This window comes from Panthera pardus, unplaced genomic scaffold, assembly GCF_024362965.1.
Source record: "Panthera pardus isolate Hobbes unplaced genomic scaffold, ASM2436296v1 HiC_scaffold_22, whole genome shotgun sequence".
Classification (NCBI taxonomy): Eukaryota; Metazoa; Chordata; class Mammalia; order Carnivora; family Felidae; genus Panthera; species Panthera pardus.
In genome coordinates, this window is record NW_026526788.1 from 68,592,842 (window position 1) to 68,613,996 (window position 21,155).

The following is a 21,155-nucleotide window of genomic DNA, read 5'->3' on the forward strand; positions in this document are numbered from 1 at the left end:
GTGAACTGGCAGCTGCCAAGATCTATGCGGTCCTGGGAAGCCGTGTACGCCATCCACACAGTTTGTCGCACCACCATGTAAAAACCAGGTGCTTTCATATTAAAAAAACAAATAAAAATTTCGGACAAAATTCACTTTTTTTAACTCAGAGGTTCCCGAAACAATACCAGGACCATCTGATAAAGGGTGGGAGGCAAGGAAGAGGTGAAGCGTGGAATCCTGAAGAGACAGAAGACCAGAGGGCCAGGGAAACTGGAAGAACAAGAGAGCATCTCAGTGAGAGGACAGGCTGTGGCAGGGACAACACCACACATGCTGCGGACAAGTAGGAAAATGACTTTGTATTCGTCAAGGAGGGACATTAGAATTTTACTAGATGGGTGTGAGGACAGACTGCAAGGTGTGAAAAGGGGGAATAAACAGGACTAAAATGAGTGAGCACAGAACTGAACATTAAGAGATGAGACTTCAATTAACATCCATTTAGAGTAAGTGGTTGTAAAAAATGGAACTTTGTATGATAAGGGGAAGGTCACGTTGGGCGGCAGCAAGAAAGTTGCCAATGCAAAGAATGAACGCACCAGAGGGCAAGGATATAGTCCTGGCAAGAACCTTCCAAAGCAAATCAGAGAGGACAAAGTACCAAGTTCAGATAGAGGGTCTGGTGGAGAGCAGGGTTCGTGGTCTGGGGTGTCAGGGTCACAGACATGTCATGGACCCAAAGGGCATGGACGGCATGGTCCAGGCATGTGGCCGCCACCCTTTCTGGAGGGTGCACTCTCGAGAAGGCTGCGTTTGAAGGCTTTCGAAGGATCCACAGAAAATAGTGCTCTAAGAAAATACTTGCCTTACTTGTCAAAAAAGTAATTTCTGAGCAACTATTATGAACTAGTGGAAAAAAACCTAACACTTCAGTACAGAAAGATATGACAGAAGCACCAGGTTTAAAGAAATCTTTACAGAAACTCAAAGTAGATCTCTGTGATACGAATATTTATGAAGGAGATAAAAAGCTTGATCAAATTTGAAGAGCTCTGGGTCAGTGATAAAAACCATCCACTGGGGGTCCATAAATTTATGCAAGGCTATTTCCTATGAACATTTTATTAAAGTCCTATGTAAAGTCCAACAAGAGCAATGGTATAATAACCTATTAGGGAACTTTCAACTACAAATTTGAGATATCAAGAATATATTCATTTTTTGGTTTATTAAAACAAAACTACACTTCTGTGCTTCTGACAATACATTAACAGGCATAAAAATCAATCAACGTTTCCAAATAAGTTTCGTTCACAAAATCACATAGTATTATTTCACAGTACTTTATAGTAAGCCTTTTTACAACAATTTAACATTTCTTTGTACAACAGGAAAATAACACCTTCCATCAAGGCATTTCAGAGCTTTAGATGTTTAGAAATAAAGGCAAAATTCTTCCAAATGCGATCATTAGTTTGTATTAAACTAGAATGCCAGATGCCAAGTCTCAAGTTCCTAAAAAGAGTGTTTTAAAAAACAGATTTACATCCAAATTAGGTCTTATAAACTTCAGTGATAGGTCTTATCATTTCTAAACACTAGAACTATCTGTGGATAAAAATCTGCATTCAGTTGTGCAATATTTTCTTCTAGATCTGAATTAAAATCTTCATTATTTACCCCAGTTAATCCTTGTGTTAATTTTGCTACTTTTAGGGAAAAACCCAGGATCATTGACAGCTGATCTTTCCATCAAAGGAAAGATATCAGACTACCTATATTACAGTTTTCTGTGCTTATTGTCTCCAGGGGAGGAAATGTACACCCATTAACTAGAACATTAGATTATACAAAATGCATGCAAATTCTGCCTCCCTGCTGTTACTGTTTAACGTAGTGCTTCCCAAAATGTTTTCCATGGCTTCGTGGAGGTTCGTAGGGGTATAAAGGGGTTTTGAAAAAGATCCTGGGGTCACAATAGTTTGGAAATGCTGGGTTAAACAGGCTTGGGACCGGCACACCCTGAGCCCTTGCTACACTAGAGCAAACCATGAGTTTCTAAAAAAAAAAAAAAAAAGAGGATTCACGTACACTTTTATTTTACCCAGCAACACTTCTACAAAACACCAATGAGCATCTCACAGCGCACTCAGATTACATGGAGAACCACGGGATGTGCTTTTCCCCTTTGGGGGACCGCAAGTTCCACAATCTGAGTTTACATTCATTGCAGTCCGCTCACCTCTCTGACTTCCAGAGACGACAAATCCGAGAAGGAAGATTCGGAATACTTTCTCTGTTACTAGTGCTACACGGTTCACACTAGTGCCTTCCCTTTGTTTTTCTTCAAAGCTAAGGCAGCAGAAATTCCTTCCCCTTTTCTGAAATCACTTAGGACATTGGTAATTTGAAAGCGTGCAGTTTCGTATTGCTTGTTATTGGATTTTGTTTTTTAATTTGACTCACAGTCTTCCCCTGGAGGGCATGCATTTCAGGTTTACAGAAATGCAATAGAGTAAACTGTAATAAATTATTTACAAGCACCTAGTTTGTTTATTCTTACATGGAAGCCATTCGCTTTTGGAAAACAGTGAGAATAAATCTTTAAGCAAAACAGTGCTAATCTGGAAGCCTTACTGTGATGATGTATGTTGTTTTCAGTAATGAGGCACTGAAGAATGAGTTGTGCTAAAATTAACTCAGGGTCAGCTTGTGTGGATGAGCATAACTTTGGTTGAGATTTTTCTTCCTTAAAAAAGGTTTTCAAAGCACCAGTTAATTACAAAAAGCATGCATATTTATTCTCACAGTGAGTTAAGTTGCAAGAGAGCTAGCAAATCATACGTTGCATTCCCCAAAGCATCTGATTAGATTTCTAGAAGACAAACCAACTGAAAAGGGAAATGAAGCCAGAGAAGCCATTGTTTCCTGCTTGGGCGGGCATGGTGGGAGCTCTTAGCAGAAGTCACAGGCAGTGCAGCCGATTCCACTCACGGTCAGTCCCAACCTTGACCCTCCAGGTAACTAAGAGACAGCCTGAGTAATCCTTGATCTATAATTTAGAAGGGGAATGAGAGAGATGAGTTCAATGACTGCCTGCCTAGAAAAGGGCCACTCACGGGGAATAAGACAGCCTCCGTGGGTGTTCCCCATGTGCACAGCTCCAGCCAAAAGACGACACGTTCCTCTCTCCGGGTTAGTAAAATGGAGTGCTACAAGGTGAAGAGCCCGCTCCGCACCAGAGCCGCTACAACACTGACGATGGCTTAAGGGTACACGAGTTCCTACAAAGAACGAACATATTTTAAACGTGGAATTTGAGAAGACTGGAAAAAGATCGCAACGGCACAGCGTTATTGCTAGGAGTTTCAAACGAGCTATTTCGTACACTGTGAAATACCAACCAGTAAGTACCTTTCCCTCTCCCGACACGCACGGGATATTCATGAGATACTATTAGTGTTTAAAGTCCAAGCTTATAAAAGTACAAACTTAATTCTCAGTACCTTTAAATTCAAAGACTATATGCCATATTCATCAGGAAAAATTCCTAATTCCATAATACCGTGAACAGAAAGAACAATAAACTGTTAGAAAATGTTTTAATATCACATGATCTTTATGAAATCCACACCATCACTACAACAAATAATTATGCTCCTGCTCATAACAAGGCACCTACCCATTACGAGCAATTTTTCATCATAGTTTGCCACTATGTGGCCTCAGGGTTTCGGCATATTAGCCCATATACGTTTTTAAAAACCCATCGTTTTTCCTCGCAGCTAAAACTCCATAAATGCCTTCAACCATTTGCCTGTCGAGGGGGCCACCACATGCTGTATACCACACAGCCTGAGTGGGTACCAGTCACCTGGACTGGGGCAGTGCACAACCTGTACGCAGTACATGAGAGCCCCGGGTCGGCAGCCTAGAGCCGACTTAACACTATCACAGTCCAGCAGACCAAGCTAATCAAGTTAGGCCAGGTGCTATTTAGCGGAAAGATCTCTAAGAAGTAGCTGCACCTGTTGAGAGGCAGGTGCCAAGAGGGGTGGGAAACAGTGCAGAAATAAAACAGGACTTGTTCTTAAATACTTGCTGGTCATTTAAAACTCAATGGCACTTTTTATATGGGCAGAAGTGTTCAAAGTCAGTGTTCTGGCAAAGTTTACCTTGAATTTTGCCAGCCAAATTTACTTCCTGATGTTAACTGTTTGATCACATTAGCTCTATTTCTGACCTAACCTCATGTTTTCATGTAGTTCTTAAAACACTTTCTAAATCTGACTGCAAAGGACAGCACAGTGATACCTGGGTGTGATACAGATCAGCCCATTCATTTGTAAAGCACTTTGGGATGAAAGGTGTCCCCTTTAAAATTTAGCTACTATTGACAAAGATAAAACTGGAAAACAAAACAAAACAAAAAAAAACAAAACCACACACAGTGAATGGATGACCCGATCATGTTTAAAGGAAGCATTAACCATTAATCAGAAAATATACCGACGAATTATCCAACAGTATTAGGTACACTATACAAGATTCGGTTCTAGAATGAATCTATGTTTTTGTGCCCATCACAGGAATTAGTTCTTAACAGTTATGCTTAAAGGTGAATCTCTAATAGACTCCAAGATGATTTTTTGATATCTCATTGTGTCATCTACCGACGATTTGCAAGCGGAGGCGGAGGCCCCAGTGTCACCTGCACGGGGGCTGCTGTGTCATCTCAGGGTGGGAGAAGCACAGGCCCGCGGAGGGGAAGGCACTTGTGTTCCTGCAGGTCACATCAGGACAGGTCAGGCCTGACCACACGCCGGCGCCTTCAACTCTCGAGCCAGAGGCTGGAGCCCACGAGGGACGTGCCCCACTCCCTTCACTCGCCACGGGGCCAGGAGTCACCTACAGCACCACGAAGCTCAGAATGTATTCTAGGAGTTTTTGCCGGTTGCACTGAGGTAGAAACGTGCTGCTGAGTTCTAAAACAGACACTCTCTTTTGTTTGGTCTCTTTGAAAACCTAGAGAGAAAGTTGAAATTAAGGACAAACCGAAGAAAGGAGACATTTCTGGCACCAACCCTGACCTGTGTCCTAGACCCTGAGAGGCAGGAAGGCACATAAAATCATATCCTGGCTTTAAGCAAATGTGCATGTGGGTGTTTACGAGTACAGGGTGTGGAGGTTATGGACGTGGGTGTGGTGTTCTTGGGCAGAGTCCAATCAGTATACTTTAAAATTTGTGTTAGAATAAAGTCACAAATAAGTCCCTTACAAAGGCTATCAGTACCTCCATGGAACTCATGTCCCACAGCAAGGTAAAGTACACTGGACAATACTTCTGGCAATACCAGCAAAAACACAACAACTGAAAATCATATGGCTTCATTAACATCCCTACCAAAACTGTACTAGCAGCTTGAAACACCCCAACACCTGTTGTATGTAAACGGTTTGGGGATAAAGAAGAAAATCAGCAAAGTTCTGGAACATCCAAATAAATCTGTACTGATGGGCCTCACCTTCAGCATAACCCGCCCTCTCTCAATCCCCAGAAACGCTGTCATGATTAGTCCAGCAGAAACTGCTTTTCTCAGGGCCCACCCCAAACAAAGGTGGCTCAGATAGACTAGATCTGGGCGGAAAGAGAACAGAAGACACAACTTTGTACTGTAAGTGGTGGGCACTCACCCCAATATCCTTGAACATTTTCACAGCATTCTTCACAAGGCAGTAAGTGGCACTCTCAGCTGTAGAGACAGGATAAGACCTTGTCAAAAAGTTCAGCAAACACAAAAATGCCAACATCCACAGTAAGAAAGCGTGGGAGGTGCCGGAGGCCTTGCGCACATCAGCAGACTGGGGCCAGGCTCCATTTCTGCTACTGCAACCCGTGAGGTCTCAAAGGATCTGCTGTTTCCTTAAACTTGCTCTGTCATCTTTTAAGGAAAAAACAGCAAGAAGAAAGAGGGAGGGAGGGAGGGAGGGAGGGAGGGAGGGAGGGAGGAAACGAGAGAGAAAAGGAAAAGAAGAAGAAACACCAACAACCATCTTGAAAGGTTCTTGAGAGAGGCAACCAAGACAGGGTGTAGAAATTCTGTTAAACTGCACATTGACGCACAGACGATGCTCACATCAGTGGAACCAGAATGGGCACAAATCTAGGGGTTAGAAGAAGAGAATTCTGGACCCGGGTTTGCCCATTAACTAGCTATGTGATCTACGATAGTTTCCTCATCTATTAAGTGGGTGGCTCTATCTCTATATATTCATCTATATGGATATGGAGAGACAGAGAGAGATGCCTAGAGAGAAATTATCTCTAGATCGCTTCTGGCTCTAGAAAGTATCGATTCCAAGCAGTGTCAGTCCTAAGCCGTTAACTATATAAAACACTATTCCCACCAGATCACACTTCTTATACAGCGAATGTCGGCCGGGTGTGGAGCACTGGAAACACGCGGCTGCTGGAGTGCAAATGGGCACGACCACCCAGGAGTCACCCGCAGTGCTTACTGAAGCTGCCAGACGACTGCTAGATGCACCCAGTGTACAAGTGGGCGTGTGTTTGCCCAGGATGTAGGACACATTCACAGTGGCACCTGTCAGAGTAGCTCCAAAGTGCAGACAACCCAACTATCCATCGATGATGGATAGAAATCATATGCAAGAAGCATTTATATGGTGGAGCACTATAAGGCAACAGAATGAACAACCGCCCACACGCACTAACATGTACGAACCTCACTTACGATGTTAGGTGAAAAAAGCCGGACATAAGACTATGTAACTGTATCATTCCGTTTATATAACATACAAAAACAGACACTAACAGGAGTCTCTGAAGTCGGAGGTCAGGTTAAGTGTGCAATTTTTCCTAACTGTCTACAATTAGCAGACTCCTATAATTGAAAGAGGCACAGCTTTTAAAAGAAGCCACGGTGGCGACACACATACCATACACAGCGACGCTTCTTTCCGTCCTGGCGATCAGGTATTTGTGCAACTTCTGCAGATACTCTGGCTCCGGAACCGGGCCAGCGAAGTTGTGGATGAAGATGGCGGCGGAGCTGTAGGCCTCCAGCAGGGGCCCCAGGAGCCTCTGCAGGAAGGTGATGAACTGCTGGTGCTCCTTGGACTGGCTCACCTGGGAGTGCGAGAGCGGGCCATGCGGTCACCGGCGGGAGAGAAGAAGCAAGCGCGCGGACACAGGGGCCTCCCGAGAGGCGGCAACTGAGACGTGGCCTCTCACTAGTCACCCCCCAGAAGCAGCCTGCCACTCCGGGGGCACAGACCCTCTGCCAGAAAGGACTCTGGATGTGAAATGGGACTGTCTTCACGACAGTCCTCTTTCCTGCAGTACTTGAGATTTACATTCACTAAGCAGCTGCCTGGAAGAACCGGTCATACTTAAATGACAGAATTATGACATTTTGCCATCACTGAAAATAGCCGGTCCCAAAGCTGGGCCCTCCAGGGTTCGAAGCCCAGCTCCACAGCGCTCGAGTGTGAAAGAAGGCACCTGGCAAGACCACCAAGGTCACCTCGGTCCTTCCCAGCCTGCGCTGGCTGCCACCACTAAGTGGCCTCGGGCCCACATGGTAACACAGTGGGGATGACAGTAGTGGTGACGAGGTGCGTGTGGCAGACGGGGCTCTCACTGCACCCACCCCTAACAGGCCAGCTCAGATAAGCCCCTTGCAGTGCCGAGGTAAGACCACTCCCCCTCTTAAAACCATGAACACTCAAAATGGAAAAACTCCTAAAGGTCATTTCAACTCTCCAAAAGCTACACCTCCTGAGTCTGTGTGTGTGTGTGTGTGTGTGTGTGTGTGTGTGTGTGTGTGTGTAAATTGGAGGTATCATACCACTGCAAAAAGAGTAAACTACTTAGTGCCAGGCCGCCTGGGTGGCTCAGCTGGTTATGCAGCTGACTCTGGCTCAGGTCATGATCTTGCAGTTCATGAGTTCGAGCCCTGTGTTGGGCTCTGTGCTGACAGCTCAGAGCCTGGAGCCTGCTTTGAATTCTGTGTCTCCCCCTCTCTCTGCCCCTCCTCTGCTCACGTTCAGTCTCTCTCTCTCTTTCAAGAATAAACATTAAAAAAAATTTTTTAAAGAGTAATCCACTTAAAATACTCAGAAAAACATGGGTCATCAACTTATAAAATTACAAACCAGAGACAATCAATCTTTTAGAAATCTAAATTTTCTCCTATGATGATCCGGATTTGTTTTAACTGAAGGCAAAGACTTCAATGTATGAAATTCTGGGAGGGTTGGCAAGACTGAGAATGACTCAGAAAGAGTCACCGGCCAGTGACAGCCAAATAGAAATCTCTCCCCAACTCTGGGCACTGCCTGGCTTTACTGATGACTGAGTGAAAGTCCTCCCTCTTCAGGAGTGAGCGTAAGTGTAGGGAAACACATTTGCACCTGTGCATTCTGATGACAGGGCTGTGACAGGTCTCCTTCCCGACGTTCATCTTCCCGAATTTGCACTTCTGTGTCCTTTTCCATTGCCTACACCCAAACTGAACCACTGGGGGGTATTCATTCACCTCAAACATTTGAGTATCTTTACCAGGCAGAAAGCACTGTGGCTGGTTTATGGGTGCTGGAGATAGGAATAAGCCACCCGAGTCCCGTTTATAAGATCCTCACTAACTAAGGGCAACATAAACCCCAACTCTTCAGTGTAATATCCACCAGAATTCTTCACCGAAGTACCTTCAGGTAGCAATCTCGCTGCTCCTCACCAAAATCACTGTCTTCATCTTCTTCATCGCTTCTCCAAGACAAAGGCTCCGGAAGCTTCTTGTCCCACTGCTGCTCAGCGAGACCAGGACTAGTATCTTCTTGGTCATCTTGCTATGCCAAAGAGATGACCAACAGGAAATAAATATGCGCAGGCACACAGACATCTGCCTGGCTGGACAGCAGACAAAGTATCCTCTCTCACTGCCCTCCCCTCTCTCACTGCCCCTCACAGCATCCACAGAGCACCTCCCTCTCCAAACTCAGAATCACTTGGGAGAGAGCAGGGAAGGAAACAAGAAAGAGGCAGCGGGGGAAGCTACCAGACAGAGCAAATAATAATACCCCCACCTCCTCTAAATTGGTATCTACTTTCCCAGGCCGTACTTGCTGTCCTAAATCTACAAAACTTAAAATCTCAAAAGAGAAAAACGCGTGCGTGCAAACCACAAGCACTGATATATAAAACATCTCATCTTGGAGTGAAAACTTCTGGGTATCACAGAATCAAGTCACAATGGGTTCCGGACAAGACCAGTGACACAAAAGAAACCAAAGTATTAAAAACAATCCCCAAAGACATTTACTCTCCCTATCCTTACTTTTCTTTTCATGTGGGCTTGACTATATACCAAATGTGATTACTGGCTGAAATAACTGCCTGTAACATTACTTAAAATAATCGGGAGGGAAGAGAAGGAAGAGTGAGAACCTAAGCAAAGGCGAATAAAGCAAAGCCACCTCTCACCTCTGCCACTGTGAGAATGCCATACTGGATAAACCTTCCTACTGTCTCGTGGCAAATTTGGTAAAATGTCTGGCAGGGCTGAAAAGAAAAGGCATTTAAATACAAATGTCGCCGACTTTTCTAAAGACAGAAACACGGTACAAGGTGACTGCCAAATGCTTCCATATCAACCCCCTCACGCCACTGGGAAGCCCTAAGATCCCCGTTGCCCACCCTCTTGCTAAATGCCTGGTCAAAGGCAAAGCCCATGAAGAGCCCTCGTTCTGTCAGAGCACCCAGGGTGCCACCACGTACAAAGGGTGCCCCGAGCTCAGCGTCTCCCGCAGGGGAGCAAGTCCTCATCAGGACTGCCTGTCGGGCCCTACCACCTATTTCTTTTTCTTTCTGAGACAATTTCTCTGAAAATGCTACCTCACAGTAAATATTGTACATAAAAGTGGTAGATGAGGAAAGACAATACTCAAATAGCTCAAAAATGACTCAGGAAAAGGACAAGGTCAATCCTGGGAGCTTTACCTACCCCATTCCATCCTGCTGTCCAAAGTTCATGCAAAACAGATTCCCCAACAGGATGACAACATACCACACACAAATAATGCTGCTATGGAGGAGGGCTGTACTCACAATACATGTACTCATAAATGTTCCAGGACACGTTCAAATGAGTGGGAAAGAATATTAGACTTTAAATAGAATACAAGTTCTTTTTGTTGATGATTTTGAGGAAACAGAATCTATTGCCTAATATGTATGTCTCATTGTGAACGTCTAGAAGTGCCTGAATAGAACATAAATGCTCATCAGTACTGCTGGGTCTTAGTTTTCCCATTTGTAAAATGACAAGGGCTTGCAAAGATGATTTTTAAGACTGTTTCTAGCTCTTATCTTCTGGGCATGTTAATAATTTACAAACCTCTGACCCAGTGCCTTATGTACAATAAGAGCTCAGTAACTTTGGATCTGACTGATGGAGAATGTTGAGCCATCTGTCCTATCATGCCTCCCAGCTGCATGAAGGGTTCACTGGAGCAGTGACCCCAATAGCAAACAAAGATAGTACACAACATGTTGACCGGATGGTCACGGAGACCCAGGAGTAGAGCGTACAGCTTTAACAACAGACCAAACAGCCTCTGAGACAAAAACACAAAGGTGGCTCGTGTTTTCACAAAAATGCTCAAGAAAAAGAACAGGCAACACGAAGGACTCTTCACTTACGAGAGCTATGGTGCCTTCATTAGAGAGCAAATAGCACAGGCTGGCGGCCTTCCGCACGAGCTGCTCCTGGCTGATCAAGTTAGGGGACGTTCCGGCAGGCCCTCCGGAGCCCCTCTTGTGCAGAACCGCGTAAAGGCTGCAAGCTAAGGAAAGAGATGCGTCAATGAAGCCAACAGCCTTACAGCTCCAAGAATTTCCATAAATCCCTTCAGGATCCAGGGCTCATGATTCCATGGGATCCCAACTCCATCAAACACGTTCCTCAGGCACTTCCGACCCTCCTGCTCTCCTCCTCTGCCCCCTCTTGATCGCAACCAAGCGCCCTACACTCATTTTACTGCTACGTGTAGTGCTGTCTCAGTCACGTTTCCAGCTCCTGAGAGCAAAACATGTTCCCTCTCCTCCTCAGTAATAAGTATACTATGCAAACAGTAATTCAGTAACTACTTGCTGATAAATGTTAAGAATAAGCTATAGTGATAGAGATTCTATTTTTATTTGAAAACTGAAAATACAGCAACACATTCCCTTAAACAAGGGGCTACCATCCAAATCAACACCACTCTGTGCTTTAGGCCCTTTTCCTGCCCATGAGGGTACCCCGGGGCAGGCCATACCTATGATGGCCTCCATGATGAAGACGTGGAGTACCCCGTTGCTGTAGAAGTTGAGTTCAAAGACTGACGGGACAGTTGTGCTAGGAGTAATAAAAAACTCATCATTCCTGCTGGTGTGAGTGATCGTGACACAATTTCCCAGCAGCTGGATGGCGTGCATAACTACGTCTTCGGAGTTTCCTGAGAACCCCAGGTCAAAATCTCGAGCCAGGACTTCCTCCTTCATCACAAAGAAGTCCTCCACCAATGTGGAGAGATCAATTCCCTAGAGAAACAGACAGAAATGGTCTCACGACAGTGGAAAACCTACGTCCCAAAAGGCCATGAGGCCATTCCGAGGAGTTTTCTCCTTGCCTTGGCTTTCCTGCAGCCTGCTGTTGGCACATACAGGAAAAGGGCCAGAATATCAGTGCACAGGTGGCCAGAAAACTGGTGAAGAGGCCGGTCCTCCAGCAAGCCAAGATATTCACATCCAGAGAACACTCTGGCCACCACACGTGATAGGAGCATATAAGGTGACAAAGGGAAGCAGCAGCCATCTAAAAGTAAGAAGTGCTTATTTCTTAGCAGTAATTTCCCTCATTTTAAATATTTATCTGACAACTACTTATTTGGTGCATATGTGTATACACACACACACACACACAGGCACTACGTTTGGTGTTGAGAAATGACTGTGAATGGGACAGACACACTCTCCCGTCACAGGGCTTAGACAGACACATTAAGGGAAGATGGTCCTAAATACAAATCAAATAGCTTGGAAACCGTCAGCTGTCAGAACACTTACTGCACATCAACGCGATATGCCTTATTTACGTGAACTGTATTACTCAAGGCATGTCTTACTGCCACATATATCATGCAGTCTCTGAGGTTTCTTTTCACATGGACTTTCTCCATCAGAGTTGTAAGCTCCTGTGGGCAGGCTGCTTAGCTTATTTTACTGTGTATCTCACGAGCACAAGCCGGACCTGGGCCAGACCTACTAGCGAGCAAGTATCTGGACAGCTGCCCAAGCCTTCTCGTGCTTTCTCAACTCCAGTAACACTGCAGACATACCTGCCTGTGTCTGTAGAGGAGCAGGCAGGCCACGATGTGTGTTGACATAATGGCACAGGACTTGCTAGCAGCTGGAAGGCAAACACAAACCTTTAGGTTCCCTTCTCTTTTAATATAGCTGGAAGTTTCTAAAAGTACCTAAATCTTTTATTTATTTTCAAAGAGAGAGAGACAGAAAGAGCATGAGTGAGCAGGGGAGGGGCAGAGAGAGAGAGGGAGAGAAGGAATCCCAAGCAGGCTCTGTACTGTCAGCATGGAGCCTGACACGGGGATCGATCCCACAAACCATGAGATCATAACCCGAGCTGTAATCAAGAGTCGGGCACTTAACCAACTAAGCCACCCCGGTGCCCCTCAAAGTACCTAAACCTCGAACAGCAGTATTTAAAACTCTAAATACCTCCACATCTACCACATTTCCCGGAACTATGATTTACTGAAGGGAAATTACAACATTATACCATGTTCTGGGCCCACAGACTCTCACTAGAGATCACTATTATAACAGAAACTAGCCTAAGATGGCTCCACCTTCCAAACAGGCCAGTGGAACTTTGTTACTGAATGACTGAGAGACACCTTTAGGGAAATACCAAGACCCAAATTATACGCCTGTTGTGGTGGTTCTATGGGGCATCGCACTTGCGTGTTTCTGGACTTGTTCCCAGCTGCAGCCCACGAGAACTGTGCCTCCTGCTCTCCTGGTGCAGGCAGATTCACCATCACAGTAAAAGAAAGGTGCAGTGGGAGAAGAGGGTAGTAGGCTTGAAGTCAGAAAATTTGGGCTCAAATCCTAATTCCTACACTAATTTCATAACTCGGGGGAAATCGCTTCCACCCCCATGCCACAGCTTCCGCACTGCTAAGATGAAATGTGCCGCGTGCACTGGACTGAGGGTGCATGATCAACCTTCCAGGTCAGAGGGAGGGAGGGAGAGGACACAAGTGTATCTGAGAGTTACTATGGCCCCTAACCCAGTACTCTGAGTTCGTAGAAAGTTATAATCATATAAGTCAAATAAGTATCTATGGAATATTCCGAAATAAACACACCGCTTGTGAACATTCCGAGATAACGAATTCATGAATACGCCACTCACAGTGTTATCTCCAGTGTTTGAAAAACAACGTACCAAGTACCATATTTATTGCCATTAAAAAGAATATTTGTCAAGTTTTTTAAAAACATAAATATTTGTGTTACAACTGGAAAACAGCACTATATAAACCTGTAAAAAATACTTTTAAAGACCAGATGGCAACATCCCTGGTTATCTGGGCAGTGGGTTTTATCTTTATCTCCCAACTTCCCAACATTATGGACGTATTATTTTGAGCACACGGAACTTAAGCAGGAGAGAGACACAGACGGGAGCTTAAGAAAGGAGACTTTCTTGTGTGAAGCAGGAGGGCAGGAGCGAGGCTGGGCGAGGAAGCCCCCACGGTGGCGCCACCAGGAGGGGCTGAGAGTCTGGCCTGACTCTCGGTGAGGCTCGGGGAAGGGCAGGGACAGCCCACCTGGGCTGTGCACTAAGGGACCACAGCACTGCGTGCCACAGGACGGTCAAGCAGATTCTACAACATGACACACATCGCCACTTGGGGCTTAGAGGAGGCTGATTCTGTACCCCCACTCTCTCTACCCCGGCTCACTCCCACTTGAATTATTTGTGCACAACTATGCCACCAGGAGCAGCACAAGCTCGTATAGAACTGCTAATTATTCAGTTTGTATTCCCCACAGCGAAAACAAAGCTTTACACATACGTAACGGCCCCTCGATATCTGCTGGGTGAAAATAAGCAAGGGGTCAGCAGGCAAAGGGACACGCGACTCTAAAACTAGATGCCATACTGCTAGTTAGTTCAAACAAACAAGCTCGTGAGCAAAAGAGGCAACAGATCATCCTGACGGTACTATTTTTTAGAAAGCAGAAGACCTACCACATGAGCACCTAATTACCAGGCACTGCGCGTGAGGTTTTCCTCGATTCGTTCAGATGCCCACAGCGTCCCCTTTCTAATAACTTGCCATCACCACCCCTGTAGCGGGTGATGCCACCAGAGGTACAGCCTGACTACAGCGGTCTCCAAAACCAGTGTGGTCTGCCCTGCATGTGCTGAGTCTGCAGGGTAGGATTAGAGAGTCTGGCGTTGGACTTACTGAAGAGAATGTGCTCGGCCAGATTGGCAATTAATCTTCTTCGGAAGGATTCACCTGTTGCATTTCTGGACTCGGTAACGGATGTGTCTGCACTTTCATCAGCAGCATCACTGGGTCTGAAAAGATTTTTTTTTAATTAGACTCTACAACCACACTCTTTTATAAGCAAACTATCTAGAACTAAGGCGTAAATGTATCAGACACTTCCAACCACTACACAGTCTACATTTAAACCACCAACAGATTATTTCTGTGCATTCATTGTCTTCCTCCATAATATACTTTATTGGGTTTAACACACTCTCCTGACCAAAAGACTTTTATTGAGTTAGGACTAGTCTATTGGTACATCACCCCCAAAACCCACTGGCTGGTCAAAAAAACTGCATAAAGCAAAATATCTCATTTTATTACTGTTATTTTTTTTTTTTGAGAGAGAGAAAGAGCACAAGTGGGGGAGGGGGAGGGAGAATTCCAAGCAGGCTCCGTACTGAGCACAGAGCCTCATGCGGGCTTCATCCCATGATCATGTGAGATCATGACCTGAGCCAAAATCAAGAGTCAGACGCTTAACTGACTGGGCCACCCAGGTGCCCTGATACCTCATTTTATTTTTGATTTTTTTTAAATCTTTTAAAAATGTTTATTTATTTTGAGAGAGAGAGAGAGAGAGCGAGCGCGCGCGTGTACGCACAAGTGGGGGAGGTAGGGAGAGAGAGAGAATCTCAAGCAGGTTCCATGCTATCAGAGCAGATCCCAACGCAGGGCTCAATCTCACAGACCATGAGATCGTGACCCGAGCCGAAATCAAGAGTCTGCTGCTTAACCGACTAAGCCACCTAGGTGCCCCCCGATACCTCATTTTGAAACATTTCTAAAATTTCAACACTTGAACACATTAAGGGAAGGGCTTAATATTTAATTTCTCTAAGTTACAATTCAATTTGAGTTCCGGAAAACTGACATAGGAAAACTCTTTCATACTCTGCACTAACAATATACGTAACCTAAGCTACTACCAAAAGGAATTCAGTTCCCACATTCAAAAGCATAAATCAAATAAGAACTCTTACCCGATTCATACACTCAAAAAGATTTTATAAGGCAAATAATCAGAAACCTCCAGACTAATATGAAAACCCATCACTTCACTATCCTTTATCAAACCAAAAGAAAAGTTCCTCAAAGTGAGGAAGTGAAAACGAGAACATGCACATTCTTCAGAAAAGTAACCTATTTTTCTATGCCGTGGAGGGAACAATAGATACTTGTTGGTTTCGTTAGTATACAACATTTCCACAAATCTTACCTTGGAGGAAGGATGGCTGGTAGCAATGCCTGCTCCAGGGAGAGTGGAGCAGATGCGGGTTTCTGACTCTGGCTTTCTAAATATTCCTGGAGCCGTGGGGGAATACAACACAATCATTAACTTTCATTGTCTTGCTTACATAAACATACATAAAATACAATTTGCTCTTCAAAAAGTAAAAAGGGAATAGTTTATAAAATGAGCCATGCTACAGGGCAGAAGTACCACACTCAAGGACCTTCAGAAGCGCGGACTCACCCCAGAATGCTGGCAAGCGCAAAACCGAAAGACTGATGATAGAAAGGATGGGACAGTGATGCTTAAGCTCAATTATTTAAAAGTTAAAGGAATGAGAAAGAATGAAATATGGCCTTTTGTAGCAACGTGGATGGAACTGGAGAGTGTCATGCTAAGTGAAATAAGTCATACAGAGAAAGACAGATACCATATGTGTTCACTCTTATGTGGATCCTGAGAAACTTAACAGAAGACCATGGGGGAGGGGAAAGGAAAAAAAAAAAAAAGAGAGGGAGAGAGCCAAACCATAAGAGACTCTTAAAAACTGAGAACAAACTGAGGGTTGATGCGGGGGTGGGGGTGGGGTGGGTGATGGGCATTGAGGAGGGCACCTGTTGGGATGAGCACTGGGCGTTGTATGGAAACCAATTTGACAATAAATTTCATATTAAAAAAATAAAATAAAAATAAATAAAAGTTAAAGGAAAACTCATAACTTTTCTCACATCTACACGAAATTATTTGACATTCCCAATTATTACTATTAGTGATAATCAACACAACCATGCTTTTTAAAGGAAATCTGACAACCTGAGGGTTATGTAATAGTCAAAAGAACCTCCATCCAAAAGCATATCCTAACAATACAGGGAAGATGTGCAATGGTTTTGAAAAAGACAAAATGGTAAGAAATGGCAAGGCTCCTAGAAGGTGAAAGCGTGTAAGGCCAGGAAGCATCCAGCCCGGCAGTTAGAGTCTTTAAAGTAAAGGTATGAAAAAGGAAAAAGCAGGACTTCTGCTCCTTACCCCTGGGCTCCCAATTTCCATACTCATCCTTCTCCTTCTTTACCAACTTGAAAATCTTAGGAATTTAAAACTGCCAGGACCCCAGGGACCCACCAGCCCCAGGCTCCTCCATAAGAACAGCACTATCCCTTTGAATGTGCGGGTGCGAGATCCCACTCAGTAGAACAGAACATCATCCTAGACTGTCAACTGTACCCTACTTTAGGGGCTAGGTTTTGAAATTTTTCCATAAAGGCGATTTTAGAACATAATATAAAATAGCAACATATATTATGAAGCAACATGCAAAATTCCCGCGAACTAAAAAAAATAATAAATACGGACCCCGCTATTTCCCAAAGATAGACATTTAGTATCATGCCAACAGGCATACTTTGGTGAGATAATTTAGGAAATGCCATTCTTGACATAGTCCTCATTTTACAAGAGAAGAAACTGAGGTCACACATAGAGGAGGCAACAGAGGCAGGGGCAGAGGCCATATCTTCTGACTCGGAGCTACGCCAAGGCTTTAACAGAGCCCCATCCCAACACTCACCTTTAAGGAAAATGGTTGTGCAAAATCCACTCTGACACATCCGTAGTTTTTTCGTAACATTCTGATAACGCCTCTAGCTACACTCCAAAGGCTCTCGTTCTTCTTAGGTTTTCCCTAAATTCCAATTTTCAAAAGAATAGTGTGGATAAGAGATAAAGCTAACGGGTATTCTGCTATACAAAAACTACCAGTTATTTTTATGGAAACTGGAGGTTTGTATTGAAAAGGACAACACTGAATAAAGAGGGAAAGTAGGTATTCATTGACTGAGACCTGTCAGAAAACGGTCAGCACACAAGATGCTACAAGATGTAATCCTTTCATTAGGGGAGGCAGTTTGGTCAACGAAAAACAGAACACTTAACGCTAATTCATTTAGTACACTGTTCACACCATTCACAAAAACACCACTACAAACTATGGTGCTGGCACAAAAATAAAAACATAGATCAATGGAACAGAGTACAAAGTCCAGAAATAAACCCACAATTATATGGTCAATTAATCTTTGACAAAGGAGGAAAGAATATGCAATAGGAAAAAGACAGCCTCTTCAACAAACGGCGTTGGGAAAACTGGACAGCAACAAGCAAAGAATGAAAAACAGACCACATTCTTTTCACCATACGCAAAAATAAACTCGAAATGGATTAAAGACCTAAATGTGAGACCTGAAACCATAAAAATCCCTGAAGAGAGCACTAGTAGTAATTTCTCTGACATCAGCCATAGCAACATTTTTCTAGATAGGTCTCCTGAGGCAAGGGCAAAAAAAGCAAAAATAAACTATTGGGACTACATCAAAATAAAAGGTTTTGCATAACAAAAGAAACATTTAACAAAACTAAAAGACGTCCTACTGAATGGGAGAAGATATTTGCAAACAAAATATGTGATAAAGGTTAGTGTTAAAATATACAAAGAAGTGATACAACTTAACACCAGAAAAAACAAATAATCCGATTAAAAAATGGGCAGAAGACATGAATAGAGAAGTCTCCAAAGAAGACTTACAGATGGCCAATACATGAAAAAATGCTGAACATCACTCATCATCAGGGAAATGCAAATCAAAACTACAATGAGATATCACCTCACATCTGTCAGAATGGCTAAAATCAAAAACATAAGAAATAACAAGTGTTGGCGAGGATGTGGAGAAAAAGAATCCCTCGTGCACTGCTGGTGGGAATGCAAACTGGTACAGCCACTGTGGCAAACGGTATGGAGGTTCCTCAAAAAGTCAAAAAGAGAACTACCCTATGATCCAGGAATCGCACTACTGGGTATCTACCCAAAAATCCAAAAAAAAAAAAAAAAAAAAAGGCTTCAAAGGGATACACGCACCCCTATTTTATTGCAGTATTTACAACAGCCAAATTATGGAAGGAGCCCAAGTGTCCATCGACAGATGAATGGATACAGATGTGGTGCATATATACACAATGGAATATTACTCGGCCACAAAAAGTATGAAATCTTGCCATTTGCGGCGACAGAGAGAAAACTAGAGAGTATAATGCTAAGCAAAATAAATCCACTCAGAGAAACACAAATACCATATGATTTCACTTATATGTGGAATCCAAGAAACAAAACAAATAACAAAGGAAAAGAGAGAGAAACCAAGAAACAGACTCAAAACTATAGAGAACAAACAGATACCAGAGGGGGTAACCCGGTAACCTGGGGGTGTAGGAAACAGGTGAAGGGGGTGAAGACTGCACTTACAATGAGCACTGAGTAATGTAGAGAACTGTTGAGTCACTATCTTGTACACCTGAAACTAATATAACACTGTGTAACTGTACTGGAACTAAAATTTAAAGCTTAAAAAAGAAAAAAAAAATACCACTGCAAATCAACGAAAGATAAAACTGGTGCAACAGGAAGGAGAACGGTTTGCAGTTCTGAGAAAAGTAAGATGTCAAAGAAACCACTTAATATGAAGTCTGATGATCACCAGCGTCCAAATATCTAACATTAGGCAACTGAATGCCAAATCCAGCCCCACGGTGGCCTTTAACCCTATTATTCATTTAGTAACATTTCCTGAACATTAATTTACATAAGGCACGATGACAGGCATATAAGGGACACAGGACTCTGATATGGCCTCATGAGACAGGGTGAGTAGTGCACACATTCAAGGCAGACAAATATACACAAGGAGGGGTCTCCTAAGAGAAACTCAGGTAACAGTTCAGCTCATCACTTCATTCGTAAAGCCTCTAATTATCTAGTGTCCTTCAGCTTCTGGCATGCTTCCACACTAAACAAGAGCAAAACAAAATCTGTCTGGAACTCTCACAATGCCGGGAGGAATGGGAAGTTGGTAAGAGCACTCTTGAAAACTCAGTATCTACTAAAGCTGAACATATGTATACTTTATGACCAAACCATTTCCACTCCTAGGTACATACCTAACAAAATGCATACCTGTGTTCAAGAGAAATATACAAGATTGACCACAGTCAAAAAACTAGAAACCAAACTGTTTTCAACTGAATAAACCATAGTACACGCATACACCGGAATACTACGTGACTAGGAGAATGAACACACTCTAACTATATGCAGCATGGATGAAGCCCACCAACACCTACTTGAGCAAGGAAAACCAGAAGTAAGAAGACCACACACTACACAATTTCATTTAGGTAAGAGTCCAAAAATAGGCAAAACCAATCTATTCTGTAAGAAGTCAAGATCAACAGTTACCTTCCCTTGAGGGGACAGTGAAGAAAGGGGCACAAGGGGGGCTCCTAGGGGCCAATAATATTGTCCCTTGCTGTGCATGATTCCTCGGGAATGTTCACTTTGGATAGGATAATTCAAGCTACAGGCTTATGATCTGTGCATTCTTCTGCAACTTACTATACTCACTTCAATAAGAAGTTTACTAAGAAGTTACTGCCACCTACCAAGTTAATTTATTCTAAATTGCTTTAGCAACATGATCTCAGCATTTCATCAGGCTGAACTTACAATTTATACACAGCACTGAAGAATCTAGCCACACCACTCCCTCCGAGAGCAGGGAAGCGCCACATTAGCACTACCCATCAGGGGCGCACAAAAGATGAAAGCTACTCACCATGCCCATTCTATATGTATCCTGTTTTAAACAGTACCAGAAACCCTCCTAATTCCAAAAGCACTTCTCTAAAAGCAAAAGACTTGAAAGTGAAGAAGACTTTTGGGTGGGCAATCCTCTTACCAGTTGTTCGCCATTGTAGTGACCTTCAATAATGCGATCGTAGGAGATTCCAACAGGTATGATCAAGATGTCCGGGATGGTATTGGTAGACAGCGTATCAACCACAACTGACAAAAGTCCTGCCCGAGCACAGGAGGTTTTCCCACTCCTAGAGCGTGTGCCTTCCAGAAAAATCTCTAAGAATTGCTGCTGTCGAAGTAGTTCAACTATATGCTGGAACAGAAGGAGAACGTAAACATGAAATCAAGCCCGCTCCACTTAGAACAAGCTCAGCCAAGTTAAATCTTCCAACAAATGATAACCTAGAACTTCACTACTGACCAAGTGTTTTACTCACGTAAATAATAGCAAGCCAGCTCCTCCAAGCTCTATTTTGGTGATTACAAAAATAATCATCAAACCCATACCCAAACAATACCACTCAAATAATTACACAGACAACATTCTTTTTTTTTTTTTTTTTTTAAATCTCAATCAAGTCTCTTTTTCTTCTACTG

General features: G+C 43.5%; 1 protein-coding gene across 4 annotated transcripts in view; it reads right to left on the minus strand.

Annotated features, from left to right (window-relative positions):
- Nucleotides 1-978: 978 nt before the first annotated feature.
- GPAM (glycerol-3-phosphate acyltransferase, mitochondrial) overlaps nt 979-21,155 on the minus strand; it is a 62,690-nt gene continuing 42,513 nt past the window's right edge. For all 4 annotated transcript variants that reach the window (XM_053909920.1, XM_019459434.2, XM_053909918.1 and 1 more), the window contains 12 exons: nt 20,659-20,871; nt 17,439-17,552; nt 15,857-15,942; nt 14,548-14,663; nt 12,385-12,455; nt 11,323-11,587; nt 10,706-10,848; nt 9,488-9,565; nt 8,713-8,853; nt 6,943-7,132; nt 5,677-5,735; nt 979-5,007 (listed from right to left, as the gene is read on the minus strand). In XM_053909920.1, the coding sequence (XP_053765895.1) occupies nt 4,891-5,007; nt 5,677-5,735; nt 6,943-7,132; nt 8,713-8,853; nt 9,488-9,565; nt 10,706-10,848; nt 11,323-11,587; nt 12,385-12,455; nt 14,548-14,663; nt 15,857-15,942; nt 17,439-17,552; nt 20,659-20,871 (1,593 nt within the window). In that variant the 3' untranslated portion in view covers nt 979-4,890. The remainder of the gene's footprint in view (nt 5,008-5,676; nt 5,736-6,942; nt 7,133-8,712; nt 8,854-9,487; nt 9,566-10,705; nt 10,849-11,322; nt 11,588-12,384; nt 12,456-14,547; nt 14,664-15,856; nt 15,943-17,438; nt 17,553-20,658; nt 20,872-21,155) is intronic.